The 13,833-nt window shown below is 46.5% G+C and overlaps 3 protein-coding genes, 3 non-coding genes and 1 pseudogene across 6 annotated transcripts in view; 4 read left to right on the top strand and 3 right to left on the bottom strand.

Annotated features, from left to right (window-relative positions):
• The first annotated feature begins 300 nt into the window (after positions 1-300).
• Positions 301-407, top strand: LOC114462694 (U6 spliceosomal RNA). Its single transcript, XR_003674005.1, has one exon. It is a non-coding gene; the product is annotated as a U6 spliceosomal RNA (small nuclear RNA).
• Positions 408-1,182: 775 nt separating this feature from the next.
• On the top strand, positions 1,183-1,288 carry LOC114462686 (U6 spliceosomal RNA). The gene has a single exon (XR_003673998.1). It is a non-coding gene; the product is annotated as a U6 spliceosomal RNA (small nuclear RNA).
• A 1,411-nt stretch (positions 1,289-2,699) lies between these two features.
• Positions 2,700-2,806, top strand: LOC114462693 (U6 spliceosomal RNA). Its single transcript, XR_003674004.1, has one exon. It is a non-coding gene; the product is annotated as a U6 spliceosomal RNA (small nuclear RNA).
• Positions 2,807-3,580: 774 nt separating this feature from the next.
• Positions 3,581-3,643, top strand: LOC114462708 (uncharacterized; annotated as a pseudogene).
• Positions 3,644-4,290: 647 nt separating this feature from the next.
• On the bottom strand, positions 4,291-9,075 carry LOC114462335 (uncharacterized). Its single transcript, XM_028445099.1, has 12 exons — positions 8,947-9,075; positions 8,643-8,858; positions 8,336-8,574; positions 7,997-8,262; positions 7,674-7,916; positions 6,954-7,551; positions 6,392-6,866; positions 6,203-6,278; positions 5,399-6,117; positions 5,245-5,306; positions 5,114-5,149; positions 4,291-5,016 (listed from the first exon to the last, which is right to left on the bottom strand). Exons 1-6 carry the CDS (start codon positions 9,035-9,037, stop codon positions 6,966-6,968), a joined length of 1,641 nt encoding a protein of 546 aa, XP_028300900.1. The 5' UTR covers positions 9,038-9,075; the 3' UTR covers positions 4,291-5,016; positions 5,114-5,149; positions 5,245-5,306; positions 5,399-6,117; positions 6,203-6,278; positions 6,392-6,866; positions 6,954-6,965.
• Positions 9,040-12,005, bottom strand: LOC114462201 (uncharacterized). Its single transcript, XM_028444899.1, has 8 exons — positions 11,563-12,005; positions 11,163-11,485; positions 10,975-11,058; positions 10,777-10,895; positions 10,206-10,651; positions 9,796-10,120; positions 9,096-9,718; positions 9,040-9,043 (listed from the first exon to the last, which is right to left on the bottom strand). Exons 1-8 carry the CDS (start codon positions 12,003-12,005, stop codon positions 9,040-9,042), a joined length of 2,367 nt encoding a protein of 788 aa, XP_028300700.1.
• LOC114462591 (AP-1 complex subunit sigma-2) overlaps positions 11,980-13,833 on the bottom strand; it is a 54,615-nt gene continuing 52,761 nt past the window's right edge. Inside the window, exon 5 of the mRNA XM_028445540.1 lies at positions 11,980-12,111. Coding sequence (XP_028301341.1) covers positions 12,043-12,111 — 69 coding nt within the window. The 3' untranslated portion in view covers positions 11,980-12,042. The remainder of the gene's footprint in view (positions 12,112-13,833) is intronic.

Below are 13,833 nucleotides of genomic sequence, written 5' to 3'. Positions count from 1 at the left end.
GGACATGCAGTGAATTGCAGCTTCCCAAAGAAAAGGGCATGCAAAGTTGGCCTCAGCCTAAACTGGAGCTGGATGCTCCACCCACAAGGCCCTCTTGAAGACTTTCCTTTGCAATACATTTTTGTGAATTGAACGAGTTGGCCAAAGCTTGAATGCCAGAGCTTCAGGAGCATTCTCTACAAGGCATTGGGTTAAAAATGTGTTGAATGCTCTTGAGGGAAGCGTTGAAGTGAGCACCATTTGTCAGGGAGTTGTTCAGCCAGCAGGGGTTTAAAACGCCCCCTCTGGAAGTCCAATCATGTGATTGCCTTGGCAACACGTATGAAAAATTGGAATCGATACAGAGAAGATTAGCATGGCCCCTGCGCAAGGATGACACGCAAATCCGTGAAGCGTTTCCATCTTTTGTGCATTTCAAACTGTTGTTTCCCACTCAAGAAATAGGGCCTGTAAACCAAATGTAAAGTTGTTTTAAGTTATTGAAAATTTCAAGTGGAATGTGCATATTTAAATGCTTGTAGTCAAATGGCTAAACAATATTGTCAGAGTTGACAACAAGCCAAAGAAAGACATTGAAGTTTGAAAGGTATAGGTATATGAAAGGAGCATGACAATTATGCATTTACCTGAAAAAAGCAGGGTTATAGAGAAGCCAAAGTGCCAAGGACACTTGTCAACAGGAGCAACTCAAAGTGTCGATGTGCAGGTTTTGATGTTGTTCTGCAATGATCATTCCCTAATCTAACGCAATAGTACAAGCACACAAAAAAGGAAACCTTTGTGGTTTGTCATACCCTTTGCTCAAGAACATTTGCTGCAGTCAAACCACTATCCCACTCTTTTGTCATGAAAAAAAAAAATAAAAATTTGTATCCCTCTAGTGGACATGTAGTGAATTGCAGCTTCCCAAAGGACAGGGCATGCAAAGCTGGCCTCAGCCTAAACTGGAGCCGGATGCTCCACCCACAAGGCCCTAATGAAGACTTTCCTTTGCAATATATTTTTGTGAAATTGAATGAGTTGGCCAAAGCTTGAATGCCAGAGCTTCAGGAGCATTCTCTACAAGGCATTGGGTTAAAAATGTGTTGAATGCTCTGAGGGCAACGCTGAAGTGAGCACCATTTGTCAGGATGTTGTTCAGCGAGCAGGGGTTTAAAATGCCCCCTCTGGGAGTCAGCTAATGTGATTGCCTTGGCAACACATATGAAAAATTGGAACGATACAGAGAAGATTAGCATGGCCCCTGCGCAAGGATGACACGCAAATCCGTGAAGCGTTTCCATCTTTTGTGCATTTCAAACTGCTGTTTCACAGACAAAAATATTGTCCGTAAACCATGTGTACAATTGTGTAAAGTAATTGAACATTTCCAGTGAAATGTGCCTTTTTAAATGCTTGTAGTTAAATGCATTTAAAAACATTGAAGTTTTAAAGGTATAGGTATGTGAAAGGAGCATGACAATTATGCATTTACTTGAAAAAAGCAAGGTTATGAAGAAGCCAAAGTGCCAAGGGCACTTGTCAACAGGAGCAACTCAAATGATTGAAATTTGGTTGCATTTGGGTGGATTTCGAACAACAGGAACACCCGCTGAAAAATAAAGAAAGACAAGGGAAAAAATCCATTATGAGGAAAAATGCAAGAAGTCCTGAGATTGCTCACAAATTCCATCTGGCATTGCTGAAGTTAAACATTTTCTTGAACTTCTCCGTCTTAATGGAGGAACCTGAAGCTATCTGTTTTGAAGAACAGAACTTTCATATAATCTTTCCCTCCAGCCAGCTTAATCTTCAATGACATGAGTTCTATTCTGGAAAGTCATTTGTAATGCAACAAAAAAGTTCAACCATGATTGTCTTGGAAATGTTATTATTTTTTTCCATTTGGGTGGATTTCCAACAACTAGATCACTGGTTGAACAATAAATAAAAACAAGGGAAAAGATCTATCATTAGGAACAACGCAAGAAGTCCTGAGATTGCTCACAAATTCCATCTGGCATTGTTGAAGTTCATAATGTTTTTGAACTTGAGGAAACACAAGTTTCCTTTTTTATGGAGGAACCTCAAGGCATCTGTTAAGTGGAACAGAACCTTCATATCATCTTTCCCTCCAGCCAGCATGACCTTCAATGACATGAGTTCTATTCTGGAAGCAGCTTTGGAGTTCTTCATAACTTGTATTGAGTTCTTTGACCAAACATTGATTGATGTTGGGTGACTTGCTATCTCCTGCTCGCTTTTCTTTCATAACAACACACAGGATTCTGTACAAGACAAGTGGCTGGCAGTTCACAAACTGTGGTGTGTCATAGCCTTTGCTCAAGAACATCTACTGCAGTCAACCCACTACGCCACACTTTTGTAATGAATAAAATTAAAATTTGTATCCCTCTAGTGGACATGCAGTGAATTGCAGCTTCCCAAAGAAAAGGGCATGCAAAGTTGGCCTCAGCCTAAACTGGAGCTGGATGCTCCACCCACAAGGCCCTCTTGAAGACTTTCCTTTGCAATACATTTTTGTGAATTGAACGAGTTGGCCAAAGCTTGAATGCCAGAGCTTCAGGAGCATTCTCTACAAGGCATTGGGTTAAAAATGTGTTGAATGCTCTTGAGGGAAGCGTTGAAGTGAGCACCATTTGTCAGGGAGTTGTTCAGCCAGCAGGGGTTTAAAACGCCCCCTCTGGAAGTCCAATCATGTGATTGCCTTGGCAACACGTATGAAAAATTGGAATCGATACAGAGAAGATTAGCATGGCCCCTGCGCAAGGATGACACGCAAATCCGTGAAGCGTTTCCATCTTTTGTGCATTTCAAACTGTTGTTTCCCATTCAAGAAATAGGGTCTGTAAACCAAAGGTAAAGTTGTCTTAAGTTATTGAAAATTTCAAGTGGAATGTGCATATTTAAATGCTTGTAGTCAAATGGCTAAACAATATTGTCAGAGTTGACAACAAGCCAAAGAAAGACATTGAAGTTTGAAAGGTATAGGTATATGAAAGGAGCATGACAATTATGCATTTACCTGAAAAAAGCAGGGTTATAGAGAAGCCAAAGTGCCAAGGACACTTGTCAACAGGAGCAACTCAAAGTGTCGATGTGCAGGTTTTGATGTTGTTCTGCAATGATCATTCCCTAATCTAACGCAATAGTACAAGCACACAAAAAAGGAAACCTTTGTGGTTTGTCATAGCCTTTGCTCAAGAACATTTGCTGCAGTCAAACCACTATCCCACTCTTTTGTCATGAAAAAAAAAATAAAAATTTGTATCCCTCTAGTGGACATGTAGTGAATTGCAGCTTCCCAAAGGACAGGGCATGCAAAGCTAGCCTCAGCCTAAACTGGAGCCGGATGCTCCACCCACAAGGCCCTAATGAAGACTTTCCTTTGCAATATATTTTTGTGAAATTGAATGAGTTGGCCAAAGCTTGAATGCCAGAGCTTCAGGAGCATTCTCTACAAGGCATTGGGTTAAAAATGTGTTGAATGCTCTGAGGGCAACGTTGAAGTGAGCACCATTTGTCAGGATGTTGTTCAGCGAGCAGGGGTTTAAAATGCCCCCTCTGGGAGTCAGCTAATGTGATTGCCTTGGCAACACATATGAAAAATTGGAACGATACAGAGAAGATTAGTATGGCCCCTCGCAAAAAAACCAGGCCAATCTTCGGGGGCCCCCTTGTGGCGACCGCCCCGCCTCGCAGGCCTCCCGAGCGCCGCCGCTGCGCGGACGCCCGTCAATCTCCGCGAGCAGGCGGAGTCGGCATACTAAGTAGCCACGCGCACCACATTGCATGAAAACATTGTGACATCACACCTTTTTATTTGTTTCATTTAACAATGAAACCATCTACAGTCAATTTATATATTTAACCACACTTTTATATTTTGCATATAGAAACTCTTGAAATCACACCAGATGATGATGATAATAATTATTGTTATTTGAGTCTTAATGTAATGATTATAGAAACTCTTGAAATCACACCAGATGATGATCATAATTATTATTATTTGAGTCTTAATGTAATGATTTTCTTACACGTCCATCCACTGGTAACAATAAACCTGTATTCACAGAAGTTGTCTTTGTGTTTGTTTTTTAACAATAAACTCACAAAGCAGATCAATTCTTTCAAAACTGTCAATGTGAAGCAAGAAAGAGGAAATCAAGGTTTTAAACAACACTGTTTTTTTTTTTTATTATAAAACTCCCGCATAAATAGATAAACACTGCAAACAAAATTATAAACACACCGCATAAATAAATTAAAAAAAGTAACTTAAACACTATAAAACTCCCGCATAAATAGATAAATAAAAAACACAGCAAACACACACACACAGCAAACACTCTACTCCTGCACAGAAGGGGCTTTGTGGCCAAACAAGTCGTCGAGCACTTTCCGTGCCTGTGCCCTTCGCCTCCTCTGTATGATGGCATTCCTGGTGACGCCATCAGCCCTTGCCTCTTCGCCCACGCTGTCCACCATCTCTCTGTGCTCCGCCTGTCTCTCCATCCTCTGCCGGTCCCGCTTTGCCTTGGCCTGGACCCGCCGGGCAGAGAGCGCCATCGCCTTCATGTCCTGGCTGGTGACGCCACCTCGCATCTGGGTCAGCCACTCCTCCACCGTTCTGCCCTGCGGGTCAGTGCGCTGGCAAAAGCTTGCCCTGGCCGACCTCAGGATCGTGTGGCCCGTTTCCCTGGTCTTCTGCTGCCCACACTTAGGACAGTGCCTCCTGGAAGCAGGCCCCGTACCTTTTTTCATATTGTTGTAGGTGGTTTCCAACCTCCACCTCGTCGTCCTCGAGACCTGCCTCTCGTAAAGCCAGAGGCCCAGGGTCTCCCCTGTCCCCTCGCAGTATATTTCATTCTTATGAATGAAATGTCCGTACGAGAGGACAGAGGTCTTGCAGTAGGGGCAGTCCTTTAAAACGCTGTGGCGTTTGATGGTTGCCATCATCGTCAGCAAAGGTTTCCAGGTCCTCTCCCGTCTGTGTGGCTCTGTTGTGGAGTACTGTGAAAGAAAAAAAGAAAGGACAACAGTGAGTGCAGTGCAGCGATGTTAATGTAAATTTATTTTAACTTTTGCAAACTAAATTCTTCTAATTTACCTTTCTCTTCAGTCTGGCTGGCCGTGTTTCGAAGAACTGTGGAAATTAGCAACAGCAATAGTCAGTGCAGAAATTATAGAATGATAAATAAAGTTGTTTATTTTAAAAATGATATTATATTATATAGTTACCTTTTCTTTTAGTGCCTGCTGGTTCGCTCGCAAGAGTGCGTTTGTCCATCTTTAAAATGAATCTAATTCCAATGCAGAAATAAGTAACAGCAGTCAGTCGCTGTATTCCATGGATAAAGCAGCAAAAGTTAACATTATGGTGTTGGTGTCGTACCTTGTTCGGGAATCAGGGTTCGTCGGTGGTCCTCTGGTCCTTCTCTGCTGCTGCTCCAACGATGAATGAGTCTCCTCATTGTGCTTCACCTGGCTTTAAGGGCCGCCCTGGCTTTCACACCTCTGTATTCACACCTTCATCCTTGCTGTTTCTTCCTGGACTCCTGTGGTGATTCTCGTCTCTGTTGGTCCTCTGGTCCTTGTCTGCTGCTGCTCCAAAGATGAATGAGTCTCCTCATTGTGCTTCACCTGGCTTCAAGGGCCGCCCTGGCTTTTACACCTCCACGTTCACGCCCTTCATCCTTCCTTGGCTCCTGGACCCCCCCTTGCTGTGATTTTTCTCTCTGTTGGAAAACAAAAGGCCAGGCAACGTAAGATGTTTTTGACATCAAGAAGAATGTAATAAAATAAGTTGGTTTGAAGTTCATTGTAATTACAAGAACAATGTCAGTAAAACTTCAAGCAGGCCTAATCCTCACACAAAGGACCACATACTCTCACACACACACACACACACACACACACACACACACACACACACACACACACACACACACACACACACACACACACACACACACACTTCTCAAAGGTAACAGAAGTTGAGAATTATTATTATGATTATTATCTTTATGTCTCTCGAGATCCATGGCCGATCCATCGCAGGTCACTGCAGCTCGTCCTCTCGCAGCTGGTTTTTCCTTTAAAATCAATCCAATTCTAATGTAGAAATAAAAAAGTCAGTGTATTCCATGCTAAAAATGTATAAAGCAGGAAAGTTATCATTACGGTGATGTGGTTGTACCTTATTGAGCAATCGGGTCACTGCAGCTCGTCCTCTCGCATCTGCGGCATAGTTTTTCTTTAAAATCAATCCAATTCTAATGTAGAAATAAAAAAAGAGAAACAGCAGTCAGTCAGTCAGTCAGTCAGTGTATTCCATGATAAAAATGGATAAAGCAGGAAAGTTAACATTACGGTGACGTGGTTGTACCTTATTGAGCAATCAAAGTTGGTCCTCCTCCTGCTTCCTCTTGCTCAGCCATTCTTCAGCTGTTTGACTCCCAGCAGTGGCCTGACAGAAGTCCATCAATATTTTTTTCTCCTTTTACTGTGGAAGCGACTGCGGCCATATGCTTTTGTCTTGAGCTGCTTACAATTGATCATTTTAAATGTAGAGCATGCGATCGTGGCTCAGTGGTAGAGTGGGTCGTCCAATAACTGAAGGTTTGGGGGTTCGAATTCTGCTCTATCTGAGCCGTTGTTGTTGTGTCCTCAGGCAAGGCACTTCACCCACATTGCCTCGTCTGAATGGGTATGAATTGTGCATGAATGTTGGTGGTGGTCACAGGGGCCGTAGATGCAAAAATGCAGCAGTGCTTCTGTCAGTATGTCCCAGGGCAGCTGTGGCGACATTGTAGATTACCACCACCGACCGGTATGACTGGCATGGATGACAAATGGACACGCTTTGAAAAAGAGAAACAGCAGTCAGTCAGTCAGTGTATTCCATGAAAAAAATAGACAAAGTTAACATTATGGTGCCGTGTTTGTACCTTATTGAGGAATCAAAGCTGGTCCTCCTCCCGCTTCCTCTCACTCAGCCATTCCTCCACAGTTTGACCCCCAGCAGTTGCCTCACAAAAGTGAATCATGGTTTTCCTTTTCTTGCTGTGGAAGCGGCTGTGTCCAAATGCCTTGGTCTTTGGCTGCTTGCATAATTGGCATTTGCAAGAAAAGTTGGCCCTCCCAACATACGCCAGTCCTTCCCTCTCAGCCTCCTCTTTTTTTAAGTCCAACTGTTTCCGCTTCCACGCAGTGGTTTTTGGCAGCCTCTGTGTCTGAGGCTCAACCACTGGTGGTGGCAGTGGCAGAGGCAGCACTACAGCTGGTGCTGATGCTGATGGTGCTGATGCTGATGATGCTGATGGTGCTGATGCTGATGGTGCTGCTGCTGGGGTTGTTGTTGCCATGGCAACAAGGGAAGCACTGGTGGCCATGTGTGGTGCAGGGACATGGATGCTTGCTGCGTGGTGTAAAGGCGCAGCCATCCTCCGTGCTGCAGGCTGAGGGTCGCCTGTCAGCGGTGGGATGTTGTCCATTTGGCCAACACAGAGAACCACGTTCTCCTGACGCGCCTTCCGCTTGTTAAACCTGGTAGAGCACATGATTGTTAGGAATCCACATAGCAGATAATAGCAAAAGGCTGCATCGTGTGTGTGTGTGTGCGTGTGTGTGTGTGTGTGTGTGTGTGTGTGTGTGTGTGTGTTTCTCACCACTGCGTCAGTGTTTTTTGGTTGATCTCAAACAGCTGGAGTTTTGTGGAGAGCATCGGGTGACTTAGCACGTTCTCCCTGATGAACCCGTAGTTACGCACGATGTCACTCCAGCGGCTGATTCGAACACCAGATATAGTCCGGTTCTGGGGAAAGATCTTGCACAGGAGAATGCAGATCGTTTCCACCAGGCGGCTGACTCCTGGACTCTGCGCTGGTTCGCTCCCCTGACTGCTGAGACATCTGCCAAAGATACACAAATAAGTAAGTGTGGTGCGTTTGCAGGGCAGAAACACGTGTCTTGTGTGTTTAGTGTCACTCACCTCCTCAAGCTCTCCACCCCAGCCCGTGAATCTGTCGGCGCATGGGAGGACTTTGGTTTTTTAAACCGGCCATGCGTCAACTGGTCCCTGAACCTGGGTGGGAAAACGAGTGGCGCTTTGTCCCGCTCAGGCAGCCTCTGCCACAACTGCACTATCTCCTCCGCCTGCCTCTGAGAAACACAGTTGAGCAAGCGCAGCTGGACCAGACGTTCAGCCAGTCCGACAACATGCTGGTAGCCGGGAGTGCCATCATCGCCCACAAAAACCTGTAGAAGAGAAGACCGTCCTCAGTCCCGTTGATCAGACGGAGGCACCGATAAAGGATTTATTGTTACCCACCTCCTCCGTTTGTGGCTGAGCCGTAGACGCCGGCGGCTGCGGAACTGGATTCTGCAGGAGGCCTTCCAGGTAAAACATCAGATCCTGGAAGCCCTCGTCAACATCCTGCCCTTCCTCCTCTTCCCCCTCCTCAATCACATCCACCTGCTGCTCGTCCTGAGGTCCCTCCGTGTCCTCTGGGATGTCCTCCAGGACCTGGCCAGTCTGGGCGAAAAGGTAGGCCACTCCAATCAGCTCTCCTGTAACAACATGTGAATAAGTGAGTGACACGCCCCCCGCTACACGTCTTTTCTCTCACAACACAAACCTGTGTACGGGCGCGAGGGATCCGAGTATGCGTCCAACATACGCTGCCCAAAGAGCTCCACCGAGAGCTGGTTGGCGTGCTCCATTTCCCGGGGGCTGTAGCAGAGGTGTGGGCCTCGGCTACCTCTCTGGACGGTCGCGCGGCTGCGGTCTGCGTTCCACCTCGTCAGCCCCTCCAGCAGGTAGAGCTGAAAGTGGATGTCGTTCGCACTGGTCCCTTTAAAACCGCACAACAGAAGTCAGATCGGTGAGGGACAATTCAGAGAGCGAGGCTGCAGAGCGCATCGGTCGTCGTGTCAACTCACCAGGGATGAACCGGTTGAGGTGGAGGTGAAACGACTCCAAGGAGGTGGAACCTCTGGCGCAGCGGTACACGGGGAGGCTGACTCCACCCATGGTCACCTGGCCGGTTTGGAGGTAAAGAGGCACGTGAGGAGGGTTCTGGATGCAGCACACGTGGCGGCGCTGCGTGGCCCAAATGGGCTCCACGCGGTCTGCGTCGAGGAGAGGGACGCCCATGGTGTCCGTGGCGTCTTTGAACGCGTCCAGAACGTCGTCCAGGAACCTCTCCGTGAGCTCCGTGCCTCGCGTGGCACGCCGACAGTGTCGAGCCATCTCCTTCAGCGTCACGGTGCCCCAGGAGCCGGGCACGGCGGCCTCCTTGGCTCGCTTCAGGAGAGCAACGTCCTCCGGGTCCCACACAAAAATGGCTGCGGAGATGCGGCGCATAAAGTTCGCGTACAGAGGGTGACTGTCGGTGGTCACCACGCCAGCCAGCCGGCGCATGAAATGCCAGATGTCCAACCTCACTTTGAGGGTGGACCACTCTGAGAACATTCTCCCGGCGGCGGAGCGTCCATCCTGGCTGGAGCAGCAGCAGTCCCTGTCGACGTACAGCGCCACGGGAGGCTCCACCCCCGCCTGCTTGTACCGGCGCATCAGGCCCTGGGCCATGGCCTTCAGGCCGCTGCCCTCGGCCACCGTCAGCACGGAGATGAGGACCTGTCCGTGCTCATTGCCGACGTTTGTCACCCACCCGGCGGTCCCGGCGACGTGTCCGGCCAGCTTCTTGGTGATCTGCACAGATGCACATAATGCATGTAGTCAGAGTTCACTCACGACCCATCGTATTCAAGTGCTGTCATGACAGTTACCTTCTTGGTGGAGTCCATCTTCAGGATCGAGCCGTAAACAGACGTGATGCTGGCCTGCATCTCCTCGATTCGCCCATAGCAATGATTGCCATGGGCTGCCAGGATCCACTGCGGGCCGGGGACGGGATCCATCTGGGGGTACATGGCAGGTGGAGGCCTCTCAACATTAGGCATGGTGAACTGCCTGTACGCATGCATGTAGTGCACGCAGCGAGTCATCCAGGCCCTCGTGTGCTCCTCACGGAGGAAGGTGTACAGCCTCGTGGCGCTGTTGCCCAGCGTGCGACCGCTCATCTGGGAGAGCACGCGCCGATCACAGGCCAGCCTGATGGAAAAGGAGCAGGAGGAGATTTATTCAATCTACTCCGCATATCACAACATTGAAACAGCGATGTGTAATCCAGATCTACCTGTATGTGAGCACAGCGGGAAACTGCGATCGGTACTCCTGCGACAGCTGGCCAAGGATGCTGAGGCACCAGGAGGCCAGCTTCTTCCCACAGCTCCGGCACTCCAGGTACTCTGTGCCCATGTAGTACCAGCCGTCGCGGTCCAGCACTCGCCGCACTGTCTTATAGATGCCACACGAGGTCATCTTGTGTTTGCAGACTGGGCACACGATGGGGCAGCGCCACACCCGGTACGGCATCCACAGGAAGAAGGGACGCTGGAAGAAGGCTTCGGGAGAGGTTGGAGTCTGAAAGTAGATGTGCCGTGGTCCCGGTGGGTGGTACCAGAGCTGCAGCTCTGATTTCAGGGCTGCCTTTCCGGCTGAGTCCCTGGTGAAGAGAGCCCTGCTGAGCCAGGCATGCTGTCCTGGGGGCAGCGTCTCCCTCCAGGCATCAGGGAGACAAACCTGGGGTGGAAATCAATAAATCATTAATGTGAATATAAATTATTGCCACCTACAGAGTGTTGCATGTCCGTGCTTAAAAAACACCGTCACCATGAACAAAATAAATACAAATCACAAAGACTCACGTCCGCGGAAGACACTACAGCAGTGCGTCTCAACACTGCAGGTGGAGGTGGAGCCTGTGGTGCTGTGGGGCCGGGAGTAGGCGTGGTGGGCGGCGGAGTAGGTGTAGGAGTAGTCAAAGCTGCAAAATACAGTGGGTCGCTAAATTATTAACCAAAGAGGGGAGGTTTATTTTACTGAAATTATCTATTTGTACTTACGACGGAGGTCGGACTTTTCCACTTCCTCCACAGCGGACACCATCGCTGCATCATCATCATCATCATCATCATCAGAAGACGACGCTATAAAAGCGCGCACAGAATGCAGGGTTAGGACCACGTAAAATGACTTTTTGAGAAGTTGCTGGGAAAAGACACTTATGTTTAAGGGACAGGAATGAAGATACCTATGACAGCGATCCTCTTTGTTCTCCTCACAGGAGGAGGAGGAGGTGAGGGTGATGATGGAGGAGCATTCACAGGCACCACAGATGAAGGGCTGGCAGAGACAGATGCGGAGGCGAAGGAGGCAGAGGTGGAGGTGGAGGCGGAGGTGGAGGAGGCAGAGGCGGAGGCGGAGGTGGAGGAGGCAGAGGCGGAGGAGGCGGAGGTGGAGGCAGACGTCGAGGCCTTCATCGTCTGCTCATCCCTCCACAGCACGTACTTTCTCAGCTGGTCCATCATTGGACCAGCTGAGCGAGCAGGGGTCCTCCGGAGCCAGTTCCTGTAGCTAATCAAATACAGTGTTTGTCAGGTGACAGCAGGAAACATGAGCTGCCTTGTATTTCTCAACACACTGACACTCACCTCTGCACCTCAGCAACAGAAGATTCGAAAAAATCTTTGTAGGTGAGTTTGGCGTGTTTACCAAAGCCAACCACCTTGTGATCCAGTGCTGAGGAGGATGCTGGAATCAGGGAGCCATCGGACAGCATCCTCTGCTCAACAGCCCGCATGACATCTGGGAACAGCTTGGCGTAGCAACATAGGCTGTCCTTGTTCAGCATCGTGTGGCTCATGTTATCACTGCCAGCCTGACGCTCCTTCAGATGAGCAGCCACAATCATGACAGCGTAACCCATGTCATTGCAAAGGAGCCAGTAGAAGGTCTGGCCACGATATTTGCCAAACTGCAGGTCATGTTGGCTGAGGAGCAGGTTGGAATCCTCCACATCACCTTGGCCATGTTGGATACACAGCTTTGCATCCTGAATGACTCTGGCGGGCCCTTTCACTCCACCAATCTGCATGCTCCGGGCTTGCACCTGAAGGGCATAGGCCTGCGCATCAGGTGTTGGCTTCAGGATTATTTCTCCAGAGTTGGACCAGGTGAAATTTGGAATGTAGTCCATTTTTCTAATAAGAAGACATTAAGCAGAGAAGAGTTGATTAAAATTAACAATGCCCAGGTCACCCCAACACACACACACACACACCCACCCACCCACCCACCCACCCACACACACACACACACACACACACACACACACACACACACACACACACACACACACACACACACACACACACACACACACACCAAAGGAGCATGTATTGTGAACTGAAAGAGTTCTGCAGACTCTTTGAAGCTAAGATTTCCCATCCCACTAAGGAGATGCAGAGGTGTCATCACACGAGATAAGACTTCAAAAGGACCATTTTATCTTGAGTTTTGTCTTGTTCAAAGATGTCCCTGTTACATCTTATTGTTTAGCAACCCTATTGTGAAAATGCATAATTTCAAAGGTCACGCTGTGGAAAAAACCAGCCTATTGTGTGATAGAGAAAGATTCTCTCTTTTTCACAAGGTCAATGACCCCTCACAGCAATACAAGGACTTTTAAAGCTTGACAATTCACACATTAAATAATAATATAATGTGTTTAAAAAACAGGTATTATTACAAGATTGGTGTTATGCATTAAAACCACAAATTTATAAAATCAAAACAGCAAAAATTGTAGCATTAATGAACAAATCAAAATATCTCCTTGATAAGAAAGCAAGCCTTTATATACTATCTACTGTACCCTTATTTTACCCCATTTAACATACTGTGTTGAGGTGTGGGGGAACACGTATAAAAGTTTTTTGTTTTTGCCTTTTCTTTTATCTTGGTTTGTACAACCATAAACGCTAATACATTATACTCTAGTTCTCCAGTTTCCTTTTATATATTTTACTTTTAAGGCAACAAACGATAATATATCTAGTGTTATGCTTCTCATTTTTTTTTGTTTTATGAATATGAATTGTGTAAATACAGCACTATAAAATGACAAAGGAGGGGTAGGATTTCTTATAAGTTCTTTGAACTTCCACCTACACCTTTTGAGTGGCAACTTATTATTTTCCTTCTGAATTCTGTGTTTTATTGATATGCTTCTCAAATTATTTCAATTATTAATTAATTTAACAAAATTAATCACGTTAGTGGTATTTTTCTTCTAAAATGCATTCAGTTATTCATTCATGTTTAATGCTTAATGTTTAATAAACATCCATTTAACTACAGCTATTTAATATGACTAAACATCAACTAAATACTGAATACATGGATAAATGGAGTACAATACAAATACTTTACATTTGTTTTTTTGCTTTTTTTGGCCGTCAGGTCAGCGTTTTTATACAGTAGTAATTACAGTTTCATTCAATATTTGACAAGGTCCTTCGCCGGTGTTAAATAACGTGAAATACAGTTTTAGTTAATATTTTACACGGAACAAAGCAACATATTTTCAGCGGTCTTAAACAGCTTATACACATTAGCGTTTTATACAGTAGTAATTACAGTTTCATTCAATATTTGACAAGGTCCTTCGCCAGTGCTAAATAACGTGAAATACAGTTTTAGTTAGTATTTTAAACGGAACAAAGCAACATATTTTCAGCGGTCTTAGGCAGTTTATACACATTAGCGTTTTTATACAGTAGTAATTACAGTTTCATTCAATATTTGACAAGGTCCTTCGCCAGTGCTAAATAACGTGAAATACAGTTTTAATTGGTATTTTAAACGGAACAAAGCAACATATTTTCAGCGGTCTTAGACAGTTTATACATTAATTCCGTCCA

Source organism: Gouania willdenowi, chromosome 4 (genome assembly GCF_900634775.1).
Source record: "Gouania willdenowi chromosome 4, fGouWil2.1, whole genome shotgun sequence".
Lineage (NCBI taxonomy): Eukaryota > Metazoa > Chordata > Actinopteri > Blenniiformes > Gobiesocidae > Gouania > Gouania willdenowi.
Note: the sequence above shows the minus strand (reverse complement) of the source record. Positions and strands in the feature narration are given on the sequence as shown.